Source organism: Lontra canadensis, unplaced genomic scaffold, assembly GCF_010015895.1.
Source record: "Lontra canadensis isolate GAN:19392208 unplaced genomic scaffold, GSC_riverotter_1.0 scaffold20, whole genome shotgun sequence".
Taxonomy (NCBI): domain Eukaryota; kingdom Metazoa; phylum Chordata; class Mammalia; order Carnivora; family Mustelidae; genus Lontra; species Lontra canadensis.
In genome coordinates, this window is record NW_022631014.1 from 822,474 (window position 1) to 848,302 (window position 25,829).

General features: G+C 33.7%; 1 protein-coding gene and 1 pseudogene across 6 annotated transcripts in view; both read right to left on the minus strand.

Moving 5' to 3' along the window:
- Positions 1–2,614, minus strand: part of LOC116869801 — a 54,826-nt pseudogene extending 52,212 nt beyond the window's left edge.
- The window catches only part of TBC1D5 (TBC1 domain family member 5), a 536,635-nt gene that overhangs the window by 318,162 nt on the left and 192,644 nt on the right, over positions 1–25,829 (minus strand). For all 6 annotated transcript variants that reach the window (XM_032860919.1, XM_032860922.1, XM_032860921.1 and 3 more), the window contains one exon: positions 16,212–16,343. In XM_032860919.1, coding sequence (XP_032716810.1) covers positions 16,212–16,308 — 97 coding nt within the window. In that variant the 5' untranslated portion in view covers positions 16,309–16,343. Of the gene's footprint in view, positions 1–16,211; positions 16,344–25,829 lie in introns of those variants that run through there.

A 25,829-nucleotide genomic window follows, 5' to 3' on the forward strand; every position in this document is an offset into this window, starting at 1 on the left:
ATCTGTGGACATAAGTTTTCAGTTCATATGGGCAAATACTAAGGAGTGTAATTGCTGAATCATACGGTAAGAATGTGTTTAGTTTCACTAAAAAAAAAAAAAAAAGCCAAAGTATCTTCCAAAGTGACTGCACCATTCTACATTCCCACCAGCAGTGAAGGAAGAGTTCCTGTTGCTCCACATCTTCACTAGCATTTGGTGATGTCAGTGTGCTGGATCTTTACCATTCTAATAGGTGTGTACGGTGTCTCATTTTAATTTGTAATTCCCTGATGACCTCTGATGTTTTGCATCTTCTCCTACCCTTATTTGCCGTCTGTATATCTTCTTTGGTGGGGTTTCTGATCAGATATTTTGTCCATTTTTTAACTGGGTTGTTTTCTTGTTGAATTATAAAAGTTCTTTGTATATTTTAGATGTCGGTCCTTTATTAGCTGTGTTTTGCAAAGATTTTTTCTCCTAGTCTGTGGTTTATCTTTCATTCTCTTAACAGTGTCTTTCAAAGAAAAAAAAATGGTTTTAATGTTAACGAAGTCCAACTTACTGTTTTTTTCTTTCATGGATCATGCTTTTGTTTTTGAAACTAAAACATCATTGCCAAACCAAAGTCACCAAGATTTTTTCCTATATCATCTAAGAATTTTATAGTTTTGCATTTTGCATTTGGGTTTATGATCTAATGTTCATGAAAGGTGTGAAATCTATGTCTACATTTTGTTTTGTTTGGGGTTATGTTTGCTTTGCATGTGGATACCAGCTTTCTAGCACTACTTGTTGAAAAAGACTATCCTTTTTCCATTGATTTGCCTTTGCTTCTAGTCAAGATCACTTAACTATATCTCTATGGTCTATTTCCAGGCTTCTTATTCTGAGGTCAGGTAGCATCAGTCTTCTACCTTTGTTCTCCTTCAATGTTGTGTTGGCTATTCTGGATGGGTCTTAGATTTTATTTTATTTTTTAAAGATTTTATTTATTTATTTGAGAGAGAACACAAGCAGAAGAAGAGGCAGGCAGAGGGAGAGGGAGAAGTAGACTCTCCGCTGAGCAGGGCCTGATTCAGGGCTTGATCCTAGGACCCTGGGATCATGACCTCAGCTGAAGGCAGAGACTTAACCAACTGAGCCACTCAGTTGCCCTGGGTCATAGATTTTAGTAGAGAAATTCTATGTAGTCACACTGGAAAGTGATTGAACAAATGCACAGAAGTGAGCTGTGAAGGCCTTTGAGAACTTTCTTTAAAACTTCACTTAATCTAAGAAAACTCAGGATGCTAGAAAAAAAAGCAATTAACTTCTTACACTTGGCCTCTTTTGATAAAACAATGTTTCTTTAAAAAAATCTATTACTTTTTAAAGATCAAGCATTAAATAATCAATTCCAGTTACTCTTCTGATATTCTATAGCATAGGCCAAAGAATCAACAGACAAATCATTTTAAAATTCAAGACAGAATTTAGAGACTAGGTATAATGAAAATCAAATCAGGACCAAATGAGAACTGCTTATTGTAGTATATGTAGCAACTAGGTAGTGGTTTACCCATGCTAACCTCAAAATGCTATTTAAAGAATTACCTAATTTTCCACTATTGCTAAATTGATTGTTCTACTTGTAAACCATACTATTCTGACTCATCGGACCTAAGAACAACCTGGCAGACTGAATTCAGAGCTTGGGACACACAATGAAAACCAATGGGAGACTGTAGTATAAACATTCACAAGGACTAAAAAGAACTTAATATACTCACTCTACTCCTATGAGCCCCCTTCCTAGAAATGAGAACTATAGCTAATTTTTCAAAATCTGTGGATACTGTAGGCTTCTTGCATTTTACACTTAAATATTTATTACCTAATTACTCTTATACCTGCTTCCTTCTTTACTTGCAATTTTACAAATTTTTGTCATTAACTAAAGGGGGAAAAAAGGAAAGAAAATGAAAGCAACAGAAACTTAAATCAATCAAACTAGGCAAAAAGATTGTCAAACTAATTTTAAAAATTAGAGTATTGATTTATCTGGATTGCATTTATATCCCTTCCACATAAAACCACCAATTGATTACATGATAGTAAATCTTGCTCTCATGTTTACAGAGAACAGCAGATCTTATTAATTATGACCTGGATGACGATTCATCTGCTTCCCCTTACTCTGCATATATAGAAACAGAAATATAACAATTTCTTCATCCCTGGATCTTCTGATCCTAACACAGAGTAGGCTGAGTAGAAGAGCTTTTTTTATTAGCTACTAATAAAGTGAATTTCTAGGTAAGAAATATTGGCATTAAAATGTCTTTTTTTAATTTTTAAAGATTTTATTTATTTATTTGACAGACTATTGTGTACAAGTGTGTACAAGCTATTGTCTTGTACAAGCAAAGAACACAAGCAAAGGGAGTGGCAGACAAAGGAAGAGGGAGAAGCAGACTCCCTGCTGAGCAGGAGCCCCATGCAGTGCTGGATCCCAGGACTCTGGGATCATGACCTGAGCCTAAAGCAGACGCTTAACTGACTGAGCCACCCAGGCACCCCACATTAAAATCTTTAAGAGCAAATTTGAGAAGCAAACTTTTTTGCTTCCTACCTTTTTAATATTCCACACCATTCCGTACCCCTCCATTATAGTGATTAATTAGAAATGACTTACTTCATGATTTCCAAAAATTTTATGATAAGCAAAAACCAGATACAACTGAACACTTAAAATTTTCCAGGATCTGTATTCTTGTCTCTAACTACCATTATACGTTTCCAATACTATTTACACAATGATAAATAGGACATGTATTGGTAAGGGCCGACAATAAATATATTTTTTATTTACATTCTTGTAAGCTTCGCTTTCTGTCTTTGTACTTTCTCTTCCATCACTTTATATTTAGCAGCTCTTCCACAAAATCACTCAGTCCATTAAAAGTTTCTTTCTTTTCTGTTATAAGGAACCAAGAATACACCATTACATTTTTCTATGTGAAGTATGCTATTAAATAATAGCTTGTACACTAATTAAAGCAAATGTAATTGTGAGAACACATTGACATTGTTGAAATAAATTACTCAATTTGTTAATAGTTTCATTTCAAGTGACCTTAATTGTATTAATTGTGATACTAGCAAATTAAATTGAAGAGCATTAAATACACTGTTCTAATATGTCCTAGAGGAGCAAATTTTCCATTACATCAGCAAAGAGAAAATAATGATTATATGCCCCCCACACACACACATACTGGGTCAAACAAAAAAGGTCACACTAGACTGCATTTACTATTACTATTTTAATATCCATAGCATGACCTAAAATAGACCACACAGAAGTAACTGAGCTTCAAATAAATGGTTAATTTTAAGGCATTCTTCTATCTTAGATTAAGGAGGAATTACTTCACCATTATGAAGAGTTAAAATGTTGAGGATGAGGAAACAAAGTTTGGTACAAAGAACGGCAATTTGAAAATATATTTTAAAAAATAATACAATTCTGTGTAATCAGGCATTACTAAGACTATATATTAAAAAAAAGTTACAGCCCTCATTTCTTGAGAAGAAACTTAATTGTTCAACAGCAGTAACAATACAGACTGTTAAAAAACTCCCAATCTTTAGAATAAAATCTGTACTCCTCAGTTTGGCTTACAAAACCCTTATAATCTGGCCTCTGCCTATAAGACCCATCCTGTGCCATTGCTATACCACCTATGGTACCCCAGACACAATGACATTTTCCAGTTCCTTCAGTATGACAGGGCTATTCCTATCCTGGGATAGGATCTTCCTCTGCATGAACTCTTTCCTTTTTTGTGAAACTGCTTTGCTGTTTCTCTCTCTTTCTCTCACTAACTTTGCATGTCTGGTTCCTCCTCATCTGTCATTCACATCTAGCTGATGTGTCATCTTCTTAGAGAGATATATAAAATCTAAAGTAGGCACCCAGTCACTCCAGTAGAGTAGACTCCAGTCTACTTTCTTGTTTTGCCTAGTACTTATCACTTTCTCATATATTTTTCCTTATTTCTGTACTTTTTATTATTTTTTACTGTCCCTCTCCTGCTAAAATGTGAATCCCATTGAGAGAAACCACTTGGGTCTACTTTTTTAACAGTCCATCCCCTGATAGATACCAAATGATCACTATTTTGAATGAATAAGCAAACATCAGTCCTATGGCCGGCAGCCCTTATTCTGTGTGATATAATTTATGTGCCTCTATAAATCTCTATTCATTCACTGAGTACCACTAAAATTTCTTAATCATTGTGCCAACATGTCTGACTAAAAACCTGTAAGTTCAGGGACACCTGGCTGGCTCAGTCTGTATAGCATGCAACTCCTGATCTCGGGGTCATGAGTTTGAGTGCCATTTGGGGCAGACAGCTTACGAAAAAAAAAAAAAAAAACAAAAAAAAAAAAACAGAAAAAGAAAGCAAGAAAGAAAACCTTACATCTAATAACAGATCTATTCAAAAGCCAAATTAAAGATTCAAATTGATAGCAGAGTTCTAAGGCTGATGTAAATCAGTTATATTCTATCAAAATTGTCACTAAATGGTAATGCTAGGAAGCCAACTGTATTTAAGTCTCTCCACATCTGGAAGAAGAAAGCAGAAGAAAAGGAGAAGTAGGAGAATTATTATTTAAGTACACATATTCCCATAATATAAATGATTTTTTTTGCTCACACATTGCCTTATATGTGACTTGAGTAACTAAAAGCTAATTCTGTTTATCTGTTGGTAAATCAAGGCCAGTGGGTGATTTTTCTGACTAAAACTGAATGTATTTGTACAATCTGGAAAGATAAACAATCACCAGAATGTATAGGAATACAATAATTACTAACTGGTAGAAAATCATTTCCAAAGACTTAAGCAAATTATATTTTTAATACTGTAGATGTAATAAAAGAAAATGACCATTTAAAGTAAGTAACTTGTGATATTACAATTTTTATGATTTACTAGCTTCTTAATTTCTTCTATTTAAAACACTCAGATCTTCCTAAAATGTGAAAATAAAACAGCTTGAAGCTAACATAATGTTTCTTGTCTTGTGCTTTTCTATATTCATCATCTGGGATTCCTTCTCAGGGAATTCAGGAAGCAGTATTATGGTCAAACTCCAGAGTAAAGTACAAGTATTGCATGAAAATGATTTCATATTTCAGAACACCTATTAAATTAATAAGCAAGTCCTCCTTACAGCAAAAGTAGAGTGATGGCAAACTAACTTATTTTTAATACTTGCAAAACACAGAAATAAAAAATACTTGAGGTCAGATTAACAATATTATCAATAGGTAAAGTATACTTTCAAAGCTTTTGGTAAAGAGAAATTTAAGAAAAGAATAATGTCAGAGAATAACCACAGAAAAACCTATATTTATAAACATGAAGGAAAATCATAATAAAATTACCACAGCATAAAAGATATCTGTTTTTACTACAAATTACCTATATAATTTCTAAATTATTAAAATATGCTGAAGTAGATATCAATATCTACCAATGTAATACAGAATAAAACTCTATGCAGTACACTATTCTCTGTCCTCACTATTTAAAAAGATCACTGGATCTTTAATAATCATTAAAATTGTGCATTTTAAGTGAAACACGAGATGTGCTTTACTCAAGTCTACAAGAAAATTTATAAATATCCAAGTATAATTGTATTAAGATGTTTTTTTAAATGCCTATTACATGAAAAGAGAATTTTTACCAAAATATAACAGCTCTACTGAAAAATATTCCTGGCTGTTTTATTACATAGCTGACTGCACAGCAAAGTACGGAGATGATTTTATGATTTGAAGTTGGGAAAAACAGGTCTTTGGAATTCCCAGAGGAGAGCAGAAATACAGAAGGATTGAGGAGGTCCTGATTATAATCTCAGAGTAAGGTTTAAATTTTTTCTTATAATCTCATCTTCCCTGATATTCAGTTCTTCCCTCTGACTGGGTAAGATCAAAGTGAGAATGCCTGTAACCTTTAAACACTCTAGTTTAGCTAGATATTGTTTTTAAAATTGGTAATGCTATGAGAGGAGTTAGAAGCAGCAAGAGGGACCTAGAGAATTATACCTGTAAGGGACTAATTATTCATTTCACTACTAAGCCATGGGGGAGGGGATATCTGTTTTAATATGTAAGTGAATAAAAGGAGCAGTAACTGCATGAGACATCAGGTGGTAACTCTTGAAATACTTTCTAAGCCCTATGAACTAAAATTAGGGTATGTCATTTATTGAAACAGTCCAAATTCTGGCTCTACTGTCTTTTCTGACCGTACTAATAAATTAGCAAAGGCAACTAATATAATTCTTTGACAAGAAATCCACTGCAGGTCCTTTCACCTAAGTGGGGATTTTTCTTGGTTTTGTTTTTCTAAGTTTTAAGATAATACTGTTACTCTAAATCACCTATATCTGCTCTAGTTATTCCTAGACCTAGCCAACCAAAAACACCAGCACACAACCTCCCATTTGTGGTGATCCAAGAGTGGTATAAAGGCTGACTGAGAAGGGTAGGAAAAATATCTTAAGGTATGGATATTCCTTTGCAGACCAACTCTGCCCAAAAGGATAATGGTAACCACCTTTACAGGGCTATAGTTTCTGTCTGCCACCAGTGCCAGCAGCTGAGGTCACCTTTTTTCCTAGGACCCTAGGAAGTGACTAACACAAGGTTATAGCCACAACGTGACTCAATGACTCTTCACATAAACCCCTCTAACGCGCCTATCTCTTCAGGCAAATAAAGGGAATTGCCACAACAACAGAACATTTGAAATAAACCTAAAAACCAGATGCAATTAATAAGGAATGGACAAGTTAAAAAAAAAAAAAAAGTTCAAAGTCCAGAAGACCTGTCTTTTATTTCAAGGATCTACACTGTACCAACAGTGAGCTCCACTGTTATCATTAAAATGTCTAACTTGCTAAATCTCAATTCACTGTGAAAGCATGAACACATAAAATTCACATATAACCACCCAAATCTAATATTAAAGAGTAAGCTAAACCCTCCTTGACATTCAAATATTTTGTCTTTGATATTTAACCACTGTCTTTTAATGTTAATTCTCAATCAGATTTCAGTTCACTCTCATCCACTCAAATGACTTACTGGTATTTTGAAACTGGCTTAACCACTAATTACAGATCATCAATACTCTTAAAATCACCAAATCATTTATTTTCTCTTTTTATATTCTAACCCAGCAATTCTTGAAGCATTGACCACTTTTGGCTTTCTGAAGTTCTCATATATCTGTATAATTTTAGCACTCCTCTATCCCCTACTTTAACTAATTCCTCTAGTATTTTTTAAATACTACTCCCTTTATCCGGGAGATAACCACAGAGAATTCCTACACAGCAATCCTCAGGCCTTTCCCTTTCTCTTTCTTTGGGTTTTTTATCTGTCTCACATACTTTGAACAGATACCTCTGAGGGATGACTTTCAGATTCTAACTCATGGTCTTTCAACTGAAGTCTCTCACTTTCAACTTTCTTCTAGACAACTTGATGTAGAGGGATTGAGCATGGCATGGTCACTGCTCTCTAATTTCACTTCTTATTGTCACAGCATTTAACAAAATCTGTTTTTAAGGAGACTTTTTTTTTTTTTAAAGATGTTATTTATTTATTTATTTGACACAGAGAGAGAGGTCACAAGTAGGCAGAGCAGCAGGCAGAGATAGAGGGGGAAGCAGGCTCCCTGCTGAGCAGAGAGCCCAATGTGGGGCTAGATCCCAGGACCATGAGATCATGCATGACCTGAGCTGAAGGCAGAGGCTTTAACCCACTGAGCCATCCAGCCGCCCCAAGGAGACATTTTTTAAAAAACATCATTTTATCTTCATTATTGTCACTGAAGAACTTCCAAGTCACCCTATTTAACAATCTTTACCTTAAACAAAGCTACCATTTTTCTTGATGACTTTATAGTTTTACAGTTTTCATCTAGCTAAATTGCCTTTTACCTTATCTACAAAGAATCTTTTTAAAAACATTGTTTTGTTTTTGTATTATTATTTTTTTTTTTTCAACAAGAGCGTACTCTTTAATCCCGATCACCTATTTCACCCATCCCCCCACCTACCTCCCCTCTGGTTACCATCAGTTTATTCTCAATAGTTATGAGTCTGCTTCTGGGTTTGTCTTTTGTTTTACTTTGCTCATTTATTTTGTTTCTTAAATTCGACATATGGGTGAGATCAGATGCTATTTGTCTTTCTGCTACTTATTTCACTTAGCATTATATTCTCTAGGCTCTATCCATGTTGTTGCAAATAGCAAGATTTCATTCTTTTTTATGGCTGAATAATATCCCTTGTGTGTGTGTGTGTGTGTGTGTGTGCACGTGCACACACACACACACACACACACACACACACACACCTTCTTTAACCATTCATCTACTGATCGACACTTGAGCTCTATGAAGGATTTTTTATTAAAAAGATATGTCTGGGGCGTCTAGGTGGCTCAGTGGGTTAAACCCTCTAGCTTCGGCTCAGGTCAAGATCCCAGGGTCCTGGGATCAAGCCCCACATCAGGCTCTCTGCTCAGCGGGGATTGCTTCCCCCCTCTCTCTCTTCCTGCCTCTCTGCCTACTTGTAATTTCTCTGTCAAATAAATAAATAAAATCTTTTAAAAATAAATAAATAAGTAAAAAATAAAAAGATACTTCTTGCGAAACTAGGCAAACAGTAAAAAGATCAGTGTTTGCCAGGGGTTGGTGGAAGGACGAATAGAACACAGGATTTTGTGAAAATTTTCTGTATGATACTATAATGATGGAAGTGTGTCTTTATACATTTGTCTAAACTCATGGAATATGTAACCAAGAGTGAATCTTAATATAAACTATGGACTTTGGGTAACTATGATGTGTTATGTAGATTACCAGTTGTAATAAATGTGCCACTCTGGTGGGGAATATTGATAATGGAGGAGGCTATACATGCGCTGGAGCAGGGGTATATGGGAAATTTCTCCTTCCTCTTAATTTTGCTGTGCACCTAAAACTGCTCTAAAAGAATTAAGCCTTTAAGGTGTGCCTGGGTGGCTCAGTCACTAAGTGTCTGCCTTCGGCTGACGTCATGATTCCAGGGTCCTGGGATGGAGTCCCGCATTGGCTCCCTACTCAGCAGGAAGCCTGCTTCTCACTTTCCTACTTTCCCTGCTTGTGCTCCCTCTCTCGTTGTCTCTCTCTCTTTCGGTCAAATAAATAAATAAATAAATAAAATCTTTTTTAAAAATTAAGCTTTTAAGATTAAGCTAAAAAAAAAAAAAAAACTTCAGGCCAAACCTATCTAAATTAATGTAGATCCAAATTCTTAACACAGAATTAGGGAAGGTATTTAGTTTACTGGCTACCATTTAACAATGTTCCATCAAATTAACGTATATATCAAACACTCATATACTGTTCCCATATTCCCTTCATGACTCCATCACCATATTACTCTGAACTTCATCTGCCTTGACTCCTCCATCCATTCCAAAACTTTTTACTCTGCCTTCTTAGAACCCCCTTCCATGGTAGCAAATTTCCTTGTATTCTCAGACCATCAATGAATTCCTCCACCATCAACCTCCTTGCCTATGTGTACCTCTTATACTCCCATAGCAAAACCCTTGCTCTTCTGTGTGACCAAATCATAGGTGCTGAATTCTACCGGACATAATCATGCAAATTTACAAGCTTGTATGCCTATAAATTATGATGTCTTACCTCAACTTGGTCCCCATGGTTATATATTCTTTATCAAATCATCCCAACTTTTGTCACTCTCCACAATCTTCAAATGTTTCACCTTATCACTCACCTTCAGCAAATTATCTCACCTTAACTTACCAAAAAGAGATTAAAGCATCAGTTAAATTTCACTGAACTGTGTTATTGACCTAATAAGCCTACAGTATCTAAATACCTTCTTTTCTCCTTCTCTCCTTTTACTACAATGAAAATAATGGCCCTTTGTCTACAAATCCCTCCATCATGGCTCTAGACTGCAAATTTCCAAGACCCCCTAGACATTTCTTGCACTGATTTTAAAATCTTCAAATACTACCATAATTTTTCACTCTATTCCTCATGCCAGTTTAGTACAGAGTACATCAATAGTTTATTTGAAATACACAGAGTACTCAAGACTATGGATTCCTGAGATTACAAAAAGCACTGTGTTTGTCAATAGTTACAATGTCTCCATCCTGTACAGATTTCTATTTGTTTAAACCTTTAGCTAACCTTGGGCACTTTTGTTTTCGCCTTAATTCTTTGGCTTGACTCCACACTCCTAGTTTTCCTTCTATTTATCTAGATACTCTCTCTTTGTCTCCTTTATAGTATCCTTCTCTGCTACAAGGTCTTTATTTTTTTTTAAGATTTCATTTATTTGTCAGAGAGAGAGAGAGAGAGAGAGCGCGCAAGCCCACACAAGCAGGGGAGCAGCAGGTAGAGGGAGAAGCAGGCTTTCTGCTGAGCAAGGAGCTGGATGCAGGACTCCATCCCAGAACCCTGGATCATGACCTAAGCTGAAGGCAGATGCTTCTGACTGAGCCACAGAGGCATCCCTGCTATAAGATCTTTAAATTGGCCGTCCTTAAGACTGCTTCTAGGTTCTCTTCTCACACGAGGTGCTGTTACTAAGTGATCTCATTCACATTGTTTTAGCAACCATGACAAATCTTTATCTCCAGCAACAACCTGTACACTAGGTTTTAGACCCATACATAAAAATCTTTAGGATGTCTGCATTTGAAAGTCATAAGGCATTTCTAACTCACATATGAAACTGAACTTAGAATCTTCTCGGCCACCCCGTTCCACCTGCACCACAAAAAGTTCCTCCTCACAGCGCTCCCTATCTCAAAGCAGGCATTTTTGGTCAACTTGGAAAACTGAATGTCACTTCAAACTTCTCACCCTTATCAGTTCATTATATCCAAATATTAAGTGCTGTCAATGCTACCTACTGAATCTCTCTCAAATGTTTCCACTTCTCTCCATTTCTACTTCTATACTTTCCTATTATATGCCACTATGATTTTTAACCAAGAATACTGCAATGGCTTCTTAACTGTAGCCATAATAATCTTTCAAAAATGTGATTCTAGCAGTATGATTCCTTCACTAGACTACTTACTCTTCTTAGTATCAAGTGGCTTCATGGCCCTGGTCTGCAGTCTCATTTGTGGCCCTCCCTCCTTTGAATGCTAGCCTCCAACCACACTGAAGAGGGCACAGCACCAGCTCACAGCACATACTCTTTACTCAATCACTGGCTAACAGCTACTCATCCTTCCAATTGTGGCTTAAATAGATATCCACCTTCCTTAACACACCACTACCACAAATTTAAGTTAAATTTCTCAACAACATACTACCTGAGCATACTATTAATTACTTTAGGAAAGTACTTATCATTCTTTATCTTAACTGGCCATTTACTTTTCCTGGTCCCCCAAATTCTGGCCATTAACCATTATAACTGGCATTCAGAATTATGTTTATCTTTTTCAGTATTTTATTTCCAGCACTCAAAACAATGCCTGGTACATAGAAGGCACTCAAATATTTATGAGTGACAAGAAATTTTAGAAGTACTACAAACTTAAAAAGAGCCTATACCCCTACAGGTTGTTGATCGCACAATGTTTCAAATGCATAATAAACAATATTTCTATAAATTGCATTAGTAAGTTATAGAAATAAAAAAAATTAAGAACAGTATCTGTAGATTTTACACTAGGAACTACATATATGAAACATGTATTTTATTTTATTTTATTTTATTTTTTTTAATTTTTTTTAAAGATTTTATTTATCTGACAGACAGAGATCACAAGTAGGCAGAGAGGCAGGCAGAGAGAGAGGAAAGGAAGCAGGCTCCCTGCTGGGCAGAGAGCCCGATGTGGGGCTCGATCCCAGGACCCTGAGATCATGACCTGAGCCGAAGGCAGAGGATTTAACCACTGTGCCACCCAGGTGCCCCTGAAACATGTATTTTAAATGTAGCCATTCTTAACCTATTCTCCCATATTATGGCCACGAATATCTTATATAAGTAATCATTTATTTCCTTAGCTTTCCCTTGCTAAGTAATTTTTGCTATGGGTTAGTAAGGATATCATAGCTTGACCTTTATTTGCCAGAAAATGCTCTCCTGTTGGTTCTTATGGAAATTTTGATTTGGGTCATAATGAAAGAAAACATGGAAAAAGTGAATTTTAAGAGGGATTTCAAAGAAGGGACAGGTCACTGAGACCAAAAGAGGAGAGGAGACTGTATTAACTTTTGAAGCCCTGAAAGAATAAAAATTAAAGTACTAAAATAATCGGAGACTAAAACAGACTTCATACATTACAACTTAGGACAGGAAGGAAAAAGGTAGATGGAAAAAAGATACATGAAGGAATTACTCATTAATGTAAGTGAAGGAATTCAGACTGGTAAAACACAATTCAATCATCTGTTAGTTATTAATTCAGTGGTGTCCATGGGTGAACAGACACACAAATAGACGCATACATAATACTTATACCTTAGACAAAGAGACAAACAAACAATGAAACAAATTAAATGCAGAATTACACTTAAGGATGACTACTGTGAAGTAATCAAGAATAATGTCAGAGAACAATGGCATGTGGAAGGTCCACAGTTTAGAACTGGCTTATTAGCACATCTGACCATGGCCAGTCAGGCAAGATAGTGGTGAACATCATGGTCAAGAGTCTGGATTTTATTATTAGTGCAATGGAAAACCACTGAAAAGTTTTAAGCCAGGAAAGAAAGATTTTCTTTTTCCTTCCTTAAAAGTAAGATGACTTAGCATCCTATACTTTTGTCAGGTATCTTTCCAAAACAAATTCGCCTTTTACTCAAATCTAAACCCAATTCTGCTATATGGAAAACAATATCAAAGATCATAATAGGACAGCATCAGTTTATTACATCAACTTCGGTGAACTATTTTAATTAATACCAATTTATTCACCAATAAAGCCAGGTACTCCCTTCTAGTTCTAAAACTCTATGATATTACAACAGAAAGAAAGGAAGATTAGGGACAAAAACAAAATTACAAGAGTCAAAAATGGAGTAGGCAGGATATTCTGAATGTCTTGGATTTTAAGTAGGTTACTAAATATTTTATCCCTGAAGATAGAAAGAAAGCTTTGAAACAGATATTATATAAAAAGCATTACATTAAGTAATTATCTGAATACTAAAAAAGCTGTAAGTAAGAAGGCATATAAAATTGAAGCTAAAAAACTCTGGCAATATGTAACAAAGTGCTATTCTCAAAAAAGACTTAATAGAGGAAAATGTTCTTTTCCTACAAATGAATAATCATAAATAGTTGAACAAACATTTTGGGTTTTTTATGGTTTCGACTGAATCACAGGTAACCTACCAATTTCTAATTAATACCCTTTGATCAAAAACCTTGGAATTTAAAGTAGTAAACTATGTATATGACCAAATAGGGCACAGAGAAATATGTCATGATTTCTATGCTATTCTCCATTTAAAAAAGGAATTCAAGCAGTTAAAAGTTAGATTCACATGGAAAATTCTGCACATATATATTCAGTTTCTTTTCTCTGTTCTCACCGACCTTCCAACACCATTCGTGCAAATAAACCAGTAAGAAGCAGTTTTCCTTTATTATTCCTGTGATGTGGCTATTTTTGCTAATGCTTTCCAGAATACTCAGAATCATTTGACTCAATAACGTACTGTTTGTTTATAAATGTTAAAATTCAGTTTTGAGAAATTGAAGACTTATTTATTAATGGAATCTATAACACGAATAACAAAACTAAAAAACTTAACTTCTACAAAGGGAAACCACTGATTAAGTCCAGTGTTGGACTACTTACAAAATGAATCATCTATTTGCCATAAATTCCCTTGTGGGAAAAAATGTATAAAAGGCTTCCAATATGTGGAGAACCCCATGAAATGCATAGATTAAAATAAACAAACACTAGAAAGGTGATGATTCTTCAAATAAATATGACAACCCTTTTAAAATGCAACACATGTTTTTCTGCTAAAAGGAAATCTAGGAAGATGAAATAGAGGCTTCATATAAAATATTTACATATACAATGCACAAAACCCACTATGGTTAGTAACCTTCATGGCTTTCAAGAACTAGATATTTACATATCATTCTTTCTGCATGTGCGTGTGCGAATGTGTGTTTTGTATATATTTTTAACAGTTGACAGCTGTTTTAGAGCATACAGAGATGCCAAGCTGAATGAGGGTCTTGATTACTTCAAGATTAGCTATCTAAAGTTTCTATTCATTTTAAGTGTTGTTAGTTGGAAGAGTCATTAGTCACTTCCTTGTCTCATAGAACATCAGCATACATTTACATTGTTAATGAACATTTGGGGTAAATGAATTAATGGCACTTTTAAACATCAATTCAGTCCTAATAACTTTGTATGTCATAGAAATGTTAGGCTAGGATATAAACGAAAAGCCTTTTCAGTAAAGGTAACTACTCATTCCTGCAAACAGTAAAGATAAAATTAATTTAAAATGTTTTTAACCAGTTAAAATAAAAAAATAGAACCTCAGTATTTAATGAACGATACCAGAGAAAAATATGCACTTAAAAACAACAACAAAAACAAAACAAAACAAAACAAACCTGTATTCTAAACTAAGCACATAAATCAGACAATTTTGGTGAAATTATTTTATATACTTCTAACAAAAACGTATTTACTTTTAAAATAGCCACTTACAGAAGAGCTTGTGAAATAATTTGACTTATTAGTGCTTCTTATAGATATTACATTTTTTAAAAATCACCAGGAGATGTAATATTCTTACCGCTGAAATTTTTAAGATGCTGAAGCTAAAATGAGACACATTAACATTTCTTATATTATCAAAACCCTGAACAGTCTTTTTGAGACCTCTTCAATAAACACACAAATAAAAATAAAAAGTAAAATCACAAAAATAAGTTGTAGGGAAAATTATACTATTATAAATTTTTTTATTTATTTGAGAGAGAGCATGCAGGCGTGCATAACCAAGAGAGCACATAAGCAGGGGGAGTGGCCAGCAGAGGGATAAGCAGGCTCCCCACTGAGCAGGGAGCTGGAGACAGGGCTCAACTCTAGGACCCTAAGATCATGACTTATGCCAAAGGCAGACACTTAACTGACTGAGCCGCCCAGGTGCCCCCAAATTATGCTATTTTCATTGAAAACAACAACAGCATTTGTATGACGTAGAAGGCAGTAAAGATGCACAGAAACCATAAACACACTCCATAAAGTCAAGCTTTGAGCACTAAAGAAATAATCAGTTTAACGAATCGATCATTTTTTTAAATTTCCAAAACACAATAGTAGACCTTTATACCAACATAGAAAAAAAATTTGTATCTGAAGTAAACAAAATATATGTGAATCACTAACTGTGATTTTTTAAAACAGACCTCATAATCCTGATGTATATATTTTATGAGAAAAAATTGCAAGTAGCAACCTGAGTCAATGAATCAACTAAAAATAAAGATAAGGCTTTAAGAATTCGCACAAACTGACCGCTTCCTTTTTCAAGATACTCTATTATTACCAATATGGAGAAAACAGAATAGAGTTCTGAAACATACACATTTGATAAATTTTTATAAGGCACGTGCTGAATGCAGTTTACCTCTTAACAGTCTCTTTTACTCTTTCAACAATTTCAGTGAATAGATCTTTAAAAGACACAAATTTCAATTAGTTTAAAAGAGAGAGAGAGAGAAGAGAGAATGAGGCAAGTCTATTATCCCAGAATAACATCAACTTACTTTTAAAGGCAAAAAATCGCTAAAAAATGAACACCAGCTCAGACTTCTTTAAAAGATGCTTGACAAAGGTCATTTGTACTTCAAAATCCCTATGCCGAACTGTTTAAGTTCATAACTTTTTTTTTAAAGAATGACAGTGCATTAAACATTTGGCTAATGCTTCTGTCTATAATTGGAAGTTGATGTTTTGTGGTATTCATTAGTGTCAGAGTGCTCTCTACCTATCCAGGGAAGTGTGCTTCAAGATGCCCTGTTCAGCTTCATGTAAAGAATTACATACATAAGGCAGGCAGAGCTAACTAGAGACTCTGATATGTTTTCCAGTAACCACAGAATGTATCTGATACAAAACTCACCTCCAGTCTTGTTTGAGTAATTCGACAAGGGATCGATGCCCACTTCTTGTTCTTCTGGCTGCAGCGGGTGTCTAGTTTCAGATAAGGAATGATACATGTTGAGAACTGGACAATGTGACCAAAAGTGACTACCTGGGATATTTAAAAAGAGAGAGAGAAGGAGAGAGAGAAATTAAATTTTTTCTTTTTGCTATGACTAGGAATAAGTACAAGATTGAAATGATTAAACGAGCATTACAGACATTAAGTTTTCCACAGGCTTCAGAGACTGTTACAACACATTAGCAGGCATATGCAAAGAAGCAAAAAGTGGCACAAAATTTCCATTTCAGCAAATTCTCCCCGAATTTGAACTTCACTGGTAACCTTCACCTCAATGTTCAATCACATGTATTTTCAATAAACTTCGGCACAAAAAGTTGAATTGTAAGTTAAATTACTGTCCTATATATAACATTGTTTTGTTTCAATGCCCAAACAATACCCATTTACAACAGAAAATTTCAAAATACAGAAAATACAGCAAACTAAAATCATTCATAATTGTGTTAGCTAAAAACAGTAGCCCTGTTAACATTTCATTTTATTACACTATCTTTCCTGTTTTTGTTATGGCATTTAAAATATATATTTTTTAAAGTGATCTAACATACTAAGTATTCTGATTATGTAAGTTATTGTGGGTATCTTCCATCCCATAAAAAAAGAATACCTTATCACTGCAAATGGACCCCTAGTATTCCATTAAATAGCTATAACAATTTATATAATCAATTCCTTACTAGTAAACAGAATGCTTTCAGTATTCAACACCATACACAGTTTCACAATGACTATCTTTCAGTGATATCTCTATGCCAATCTATGATTATTTTTTTAAGATAAATTTTTATGTCACTGCTGGACCAAAAAATATTTAAAAAAGTATTTAAAAAAATAAGACTCTATGATAAGTTTGGCAAATTATGCTCTAGAAAGATCTGTACATAGAACAATTCAGTCCCCTGGACTCTCATTCATTAACAATCGGAATGGGTAATTCATTTTATCGACCAGTGTGATAGTCAAATTTTATATTGCATTTGCTTGATAACTAGTGAGATTCTGAAGATGCATATATTTTCTCTGAGATTATCTTTTGTGGATGGAGTTTATTATTATGATTGTCTTCATAATTTGTAAGCATGCTTTAAATACTAAGAATATTAAACCTTTGTCATGTGATACAAATATTTTTCCCAGAGTGTGTCTGTCTTCAAATAACATGGTATTTTTGTGACATAAGTAACTTTTTCATTTCTGTGCACCCAAATATATCTATATCTCCTTTATGGCTTCTACTTCTAGTATTATTAATGCTTACAAAGGCAAGATTATATGAATAACCACATACTTTTTTACGCATTTTGAAAGCTTTCCTCCTAGGTTCTGATTTCTATAAATGATTCCATTTAAACAAAGATGTTTTTAATTAATTACTATTGAACTTTCAAGCTACACTACTCATAAATTTTCTGTCTATAAGGTACCTATAATCTTCCCAAATCAGAATCTTAAAAAAAACAAAAACAAAAAACTGGTCTCACTAATTTTCATCCAAAATAATGTAACACATGAAATTTCAAGTTTCAAGAGAAGGGAGAGACATGATATAGAAAGAGTAAATGAGGAATAATAAGGTGGAAAAGCAAGCCCAACCAAAGTAAGTATATAATTTTATAAGACACAGGATATTTACAGAGAAAAGATTCCAGAGAAGCCCATGAACATACAAATCCTTGACCAGCCTCTTCCCAACACAACATGCTCCTCTATCCTGCTTAGTTTCTCCCTAAAACTCTCACTTCATAAAATACTCCTGTACATTTTCTGAGTTTTACCAGAACTCTGCAACTCACAGTCAGATGGTAAAAAATCCTTTCCACCTCAGGCTGTGGCTAAAACAAAAGCAAAAGGGTAGGTAAAACTAATATTACAGAAAGCGGAAAACTCTCATTGCCAACATACAGGGAGAATTTCTAAAGTCATAAATCAAGTCCTAAAGCCATAAATCTAGACAGCCATCCTTTATGTGCTTCTTATGTGTGCGAATATTTAGCACTTAAAATACTGAAGGAATTCTAGGGAATATAATCTAGTAGAGGGCAGCAAAAAGTAAATGATCAGTTATATATATTATAAAGCAGAATCTGATTAATTATGCTGATTAAGCAAGATTAAAGCAGATTAAGAAATAAAGTCCTCTGCTATGGAGTAGTAAGGACCACCAAACTCAAATTCCTAACAGGGCCAAGCAAAAAGCAGTATTAATCGAAATGCACATCGACTGAGAAATGAATATAAGTCAAAACCACAGTAAATGCTTCATGTGTATTCATCATTTCATCCTCCCAACAGTCCTACTAACATACCTGCCTCATTGTTTTCACTTAACCAAAGAGAAAACTGAGGTACAAAGAGGTTAACTCATTTGTCTATAGTCACATCAGTAGCAAATGTTGAAGTCAGAATTTGAACCTATCTTGTCTAGCTCTAGAGCTTACATTCTTTTTTTTTTAAGATTTTATTTATTTGAGAGAGTGAAAGAGCATGAGAGGGAAGGCCAGAGGGAGAAGCAGACTCCCCATCGAGCTTGGAGCCTGATGTGGGACTCGATCCCAGGACTTCGGGATCGTGACCTGAGCCGAAGGCAGTTGCCTAACCAGCTGAGCCACCCAGGTGCCCCTAGAGCTCACATTCTTTACTCCGGCACTATATTTGGCTCTCAGTAAGTCAATGAGACAAACAGACAAGGTATAAAACAAAGAGGTACAAGAGGTGGGGGTCTGTGAATGACTGAAAACACCCTTTACTGTGCTTCAGCTTACTCAAGACAAGCTAGAAAACCATTATTTTATGTGCAATCTCTTTAAAGTATGGGCAAATAATTGGAATTTAAAAAAAAACTGTGGAATAGATTAAACACATGTTAAAATTGTATTTTGCCTATGGACAACTACTTTAATGTTAAAATTCATATTCTCATACATTTTGTTATACTTTTGAAAATACGAGAGAAAACGTTTGAAAATGCATTCTAAGTTAACTGCCAGATTTCCATAAAATGTCTTTAATATCCTAGACATGTTTTCATATCATTACCTTAATTTTTTAATTTTTTATAGTACAATTCCACTGTTACAGACTTCACGTACCTAAAATACACAAATAAGGGAATTTTATATACTTTGAACTTTATGAGAGATAAACAAGTAATTACCAAACTGATATCAAAGTATATGTTTAAAAAGAACATTAAAAAACAAACACCTTTCTAGCTAAAATAAGAGAGTCTACAACATGATGATGTTCATATATTCATTCAAGATTTTCAAAGATACTTAAGGTCTTTTTGACTCATTAGAGAAAGTTAGGTTCAAGAAAGTCACTCACTATTTTCAGCTCTAATAATAATTCTTTAGAAACCAATGCCTATGGTTATAATCTAAAGCCAACATATAAATATACCAGTCTACAATTATTCTGTACAATTAGGCATCCATGATATTCTGATTTATTATGCCTATAGATTGAAACTGAATCACTAAAATTCTTTTATATTCAAATAAGGCAAACTGAACAGTAATAATGAGTTATTTTCAAGAAACCTGTTGAAGAAAAGGTTTGCGTGATGCTCTTACTTTTAACTATGGATTTAAAAAATAATCTTGTTCAAAAGCAACTTATTAAGCAGGTGCTGCTTTGTTTTTTGTTGTTTGGTTATAAACACCAAGGCTATTTTAGCTTTCTAGGATAAAAAACATTTAAGTGCAGTTTGGCTACTGCTATTGTGATTACCTTATAAAACCACAATATAGTGTTGCGTTTAAATGTGAAGTAATTTTCTTAAAAACTTTCCAATTTGTTTTGTGACTATGCCAACAGTAAAAGTATTTGACTACTACAAAGAAGAATATCAAAGGTTTTTAAACAAATGTGTCTATATTCATTTTAATCACTATTATGAATAATCTTAGGCCATAGGAAAATATTTGATAAAAATTTAAATAAAGAATTAAAGGAATTTTTTTTAACTTGAAAATTTTAAGATAATCAGTATTAAAGGTCAAAATGGCACAAACATTTTGAAAAGCACAACATATCATTACATCTTGTATTTGTATTACAAACCCAGACTTCTATATTTGGTAGGCCTTAATCTTCTCTATACAAAAGGCAGATGGAAAAACATATAATGACCAAAAATATCTAGAGTAAATGACTACTAAAATTCGTAACTGATGGATTTCAGTTTTCTTAAATAATATCAATCTATCTCAAGAATTTCCCTGACAAACCCTGAGAATTTTTAAAACCGAAGGCAATCTTATTTTTTCTAATTTAGAACACACAGCAATATATCTTCCAAGACTTGAAAAAGGAGATATCCCTTCTTTGCTACATTACTATAAATAACAGTTAAATTTCCTGCTTCACATAAACTCAAAATTCACAAAACTCAAAACTGGTTGTGCAATATGGTTTTACTGCTATGCTGGACACAGGAATTGACATTTTAGGCTGAACTTGCCATTTAAAATCCAAGACTAATCTTAAGGACAATTATATTGGCTTTACAAACCTGGTTCTTGCAATATTAAATCTTAGGATAAAAGTGATTTGCCTGAAAGAAGGGAAGTCTTGTGAAAACAGTTAATATTTAATGATAGGGTAATAGTTTAGCACTAAAGCTTAGATGACAGTTTTAAAGTATATTTGATAAAATATCAAAACAATATTATTTTCTTTGTCAAGTGAAGCAATACAAGCAGTCTCAAGTGCAAGATCTCAAATTCTTAGCATCATACAGATAAAAGGACAGGTCAGATCAATACATTTTTTTTTCCTTTTAAAATGGTATCACATCAACAAAGCCTTGGAAAAGTAATTTATTCCCTCTGAATCTGAAGTTCTATGTATTTCAATGTGCATTCATTCTTTCACAGCTTCTAATACATAGGCAGAGAATTAGCATTCTGAATTGTGTCTTCTAAGGACATCCATATTCAGAAAAGCTCATATAAGCATACTTCATTCATTTAAATTCTTGACTGATGGTAAACTTAAAAGTCAAACATTGAAATGACAGAGTAATATTACTTTACATAAAGATATCTCCTATAAGAAAAACGTATCAAAGAGCTTAAATGAACTATTTCCAGAGCACGGTTATGAAAGGGGGAGAGGATAGAGCATGAGTAAGTATCTGTCACAGATAGCATGCATTTACCATGATGAGTATACAACCTAAAACATGACATCTTGGCTATAAAAGCAACAAACTTTGATAGAAGCTATATTTTCATAATTAAGAGAGAGTAACTGAACATTATCTATAGAATTTTCTATTAAAAAAAAAAACCTGTTCTATTCAAAAATGTTGGCAGCTAGAGGTAAATTTGATGTTTGGGAATAATGATCTTCTAAAGTCCCCATAAGAAGAGAAGGAGGTAGGAAAGGAGGAAGGAAGAAAGAACGAAAGAAAAAGAGAAGAAGGAAAACAAAGAGAATAAAGTTCTATTTTTATATCTGGCCAATCTTTAATGCAAGAGTGTTACTTTGGACTTTAAATAAGTTAATTAAGTATTAAAATCAATCATCTGAAAGTCTTAATATTTAATATTGGTTAGATTGTGTATCAAAGTAGTTTTATTATTTATTTACTCCAAACCTTTTCAGAATACTTCATCTGACAACAGGGGGTCTGTTTCTCACAAGATAAATGCATTTACAATGCCAAATAAATTATATATAAAAGCATTTGTCTTAATACATGTCATTCAGTATTAAATATCACTCATTGGTAAAATCTTGAAAACCTAATTCACTTTTACCAAGCACACAACTGTACCATCTAAGTGTTGCCAATTAAACAGGTATAGGAATACATAAGGGTCTACCATCCTAAGAACAAAGACTTATTTCTTATAGTTTCCAGGCTATCAGAACAAGATGTTTAGAGTAAACAATCTACTACAGAAATAAACTAGATTCATAAACAATATATATAATCAGAAATAAGCGAATATATGAAATGTTCACAGGTGGGCTTAAATATTTTATATTACAAAATAAGAATATTTTTGGCCTTTCAAATATTTAAATGCTATACAATAATAGAAACTAGCTGTTGTGACTATGTAAAAGGAGAGAAAATTGAGCATTATAAAAAGTTAAAGTGGTCTAACAAAAAGCTCTCCACAGTGTATCCTCATCTGGTTTCAGAGTTCTCTAAAACAGATGCTCAAGATGCAAAGACTGGGAAAGTAGCTTAGCCTAGTGATCAAACCTTTTGTTATTATACAGCCATACCAAAATACTTCCAATTGTTACTGTCCCTATTTTATATAGAGAACACCTCTAGCCTTTAAACTATTCAGTCAGGTTTTCATAAAATCAAGGTAACTATAACAATTAGGAGTTCAAGAAGAATGAGCAATTTTTGAAAAGAGAAAACCTTTTTGAAATGTCAGCCTTGAACATCAAAATTATACAGAATGATGAGGAAGCAGGCTTATATTGCATATAAATACGAGAGCATATTAGGCTGCATTTAATTACCAGTTCAAACAACAACCTGATCTAACCTCTGACAAGTAAAATAAATGTTCTGAATAATTTAACTAAAGTAAACATTTGCTGTTAATGCTAGCTAATTATAGTAAGAGCTGGAAAGAGAGGGGAAAAGAGATGACGAAGAGAAGGGAAGAAAAAGGGAGATGAATTTTTTTTTTAATTAATACTGAGATCTGCACTCTTCATTGAAACATGATTATTCTCAACGAACTTAACTCACATAAAAGGGCAAACTTAGTCAAACACAGTTGCTTTATAAATACTCAGATAAAGAAACGATATGGCTGATTAGAGATTTTATCTTTCATTGGTAAAAATCACAAGACTACCACGAGATAGGAAAACTATGTACAGATGAATTAGGGTACATCCACCCCTCTACACCCCAGGAGCTCAAAGTTTAGTGAGGAAACAGCCCAGGAAATAAGTGGCCAGACTTAGCATTAGCTAATTAGCTGAAATGATTAATTGAAATAAAGTAAAACTATGGATGCCCAGTTAAATTTGAATTTCAAAAAAACAATAAAAGAAGTATCTGTAACATACTTATACTACAAAATTATCCATAATTTATCTGAAATTCAGATTGTGCATCCTGTACTTTATCTAACAAGCCTACCAGTAGATAAATGAGAATGAGCATCTATGTGAAAATATGTGGTATTCTCATTACAAAAGTCCCAGGATTAAATGAGATGAAAACTCTGAGAGTAAGATCCCCAAAAAACTAACCCAAAAGCAGGAGAAAGCTGTTTTTCCAGAGCTGCTATTAGTTATCACTAATTACTAATCACTGACGGGAAAGACCAAGATATACTACTCAAATGACCTGGCCCCGCAGCAACTTGTCTTTTAATTTCCCTAAGTAACTGCAAAGAAATATAATAATGAAGAAATGAACAAACCAACTTCTTAATGGAAATCATCACCTACCAAATGCAGAAAATGAAACAACCCAACAAAAATCTAAGTACTGCTGGGGACCCTGCTGAATGGAGATAGAGTACATGACTATTCTTACAGTTAGATTATCTTTACCACTAAGGAACACAGATGCATTCAGAAAACAGAAACAAAACAACAATAACAACAACAACAACAAAAAAAAACAAAGAAAACGGAACTTTGTTAACTTGTTGAGACCACTCTTACTAAAATAAGTAACAGATTCACTCTCATATTTTAAATAAAATGTTAATAAATATTCATGATACTGCATAAGGATCTGGGGTATGGTAAGCTCTGAGTGTGACCTTAAATTTAAAAAAAATAATGCATAATGTGAAGACATGTTATACTCCATATGAAAAACTCCAATTTAAATTAGTAACTTCAAAAATGACTAGCTTATTTGCTCATGGTAAGTAGTAGCTTCTATATATTTGGGCATAAGAAACAAGCCTCAGTATGAATGTAAAAATGTTTCAGTTGTAATAGAAGATCATCATTATTTATAGAGACAAGAAAAGCTGCAACTCTCCAACTTGATGACATATATATATAGATTTTTCTATAATTGATAACAGAAAATGACAGTCACTTAAAATAGTAACTTACTGTAAAATAATGAATTTGAACTTCACTGAAAAGTGATAGGACTTGAGAGATTCTCTGAGTCTTTGCTAGCCACGTTGACTGTAATAGTCCCATCTTTACCTAAGAGACTTGTGATGGACAACTTTTTTCTGTATGTTTTCTAACACCAAAACCACTTAGATGTCCATGTTAAAAAAAAAAAAAAAGATATATATGTATATATATACATATATAAAAGATATATATGTAAAAGGTAAATATTATGGGCCTCAAAATGAGACTAAAACTGTCTACATTTCACTTACAAGAGAGTAAGTTTCAAGCACTACTTCAAAGATAAAGAAAAAAGGATTAGGTATAAAAAAACAGAAGATGATATACTGTTCACATGATATCCTGATGACACAAAGCATAAGGGTTCTATGGCTACTACTGAAGAATTTTTCAAGACATCAATGCATACTGAAAAACCAGAAAAACTCCGTAAATGCCATGTAGAACAAGTGAAGACCTGAAAGGGTTGATGAAAAAGTGCAATTAACAAAACAGTAAGTATACAAATAGTAATGTGGATGTACGCAGGGACAACGGAAAGGCTACACAAACCCTATTCCAACTGCCAGAGACTTTTACTACAAAAGTAATACATACTTCTTCCTGTGTATATACTTTAGCAAGAAGAAAGTAGCATGCTTACTCCAAAATTTCAGTGAATATCACAATAAGTGTTTAAAAGATTAGTACATTAAATTAGATATAAAGACTTCTCACCACACGGATTTAAATGAAAACATTGCATGATTTCTAAAAGTTTGATAATGTATGCCTAAACCTCAGCAAACACTTTAAAGGTAGATTACAAACTTCATGCTACCCTTTATCCATTTACAAAACAATGACACAGCCACTTGGAATCACAAGGTGCTATTTAGGGGCACCTGGGTGGCTCAGTGGGTTAAGCCTATGCTTTTGGCTCAGATCATGACCTCAGGGTCCTGGGATCGAGTCCTGCATCGGGCTCTCAGCTCGGCAGGGAACCTGTTTCCTCTCTCTCTGCCTGCCTCTCTGCCTACTTGTGATCTCTCTCTGTCAAATAAATAAATACAATCTTTAAAAAAAACAAACAACAACAACAACAACAAAACAAGGTGCTATTTATACATTAAGTTAAATAAATAGAGATATGAAGCTCTGACAAATGTTTAGGGCCTGGAAATTTTATTTTAATTTCTAATGGAACCAAACAGGATCAAGAACTTCAAGTGACATTATCATAAAATAATTTTTTCCTAAAGAGGCTTTTGAAACCACTAAGAATTTGCCCCAAAGTCCAAATATACTCACTTTCACTTAAGTACATTTTTACAAAATCTTCCTTAGCCAAAAAAAAACGAACAACCTTATAACTTTAAAAACCATAAATACGTAATATTTTAAATATCTAGGATTTTAAATCCTAGAAAAATC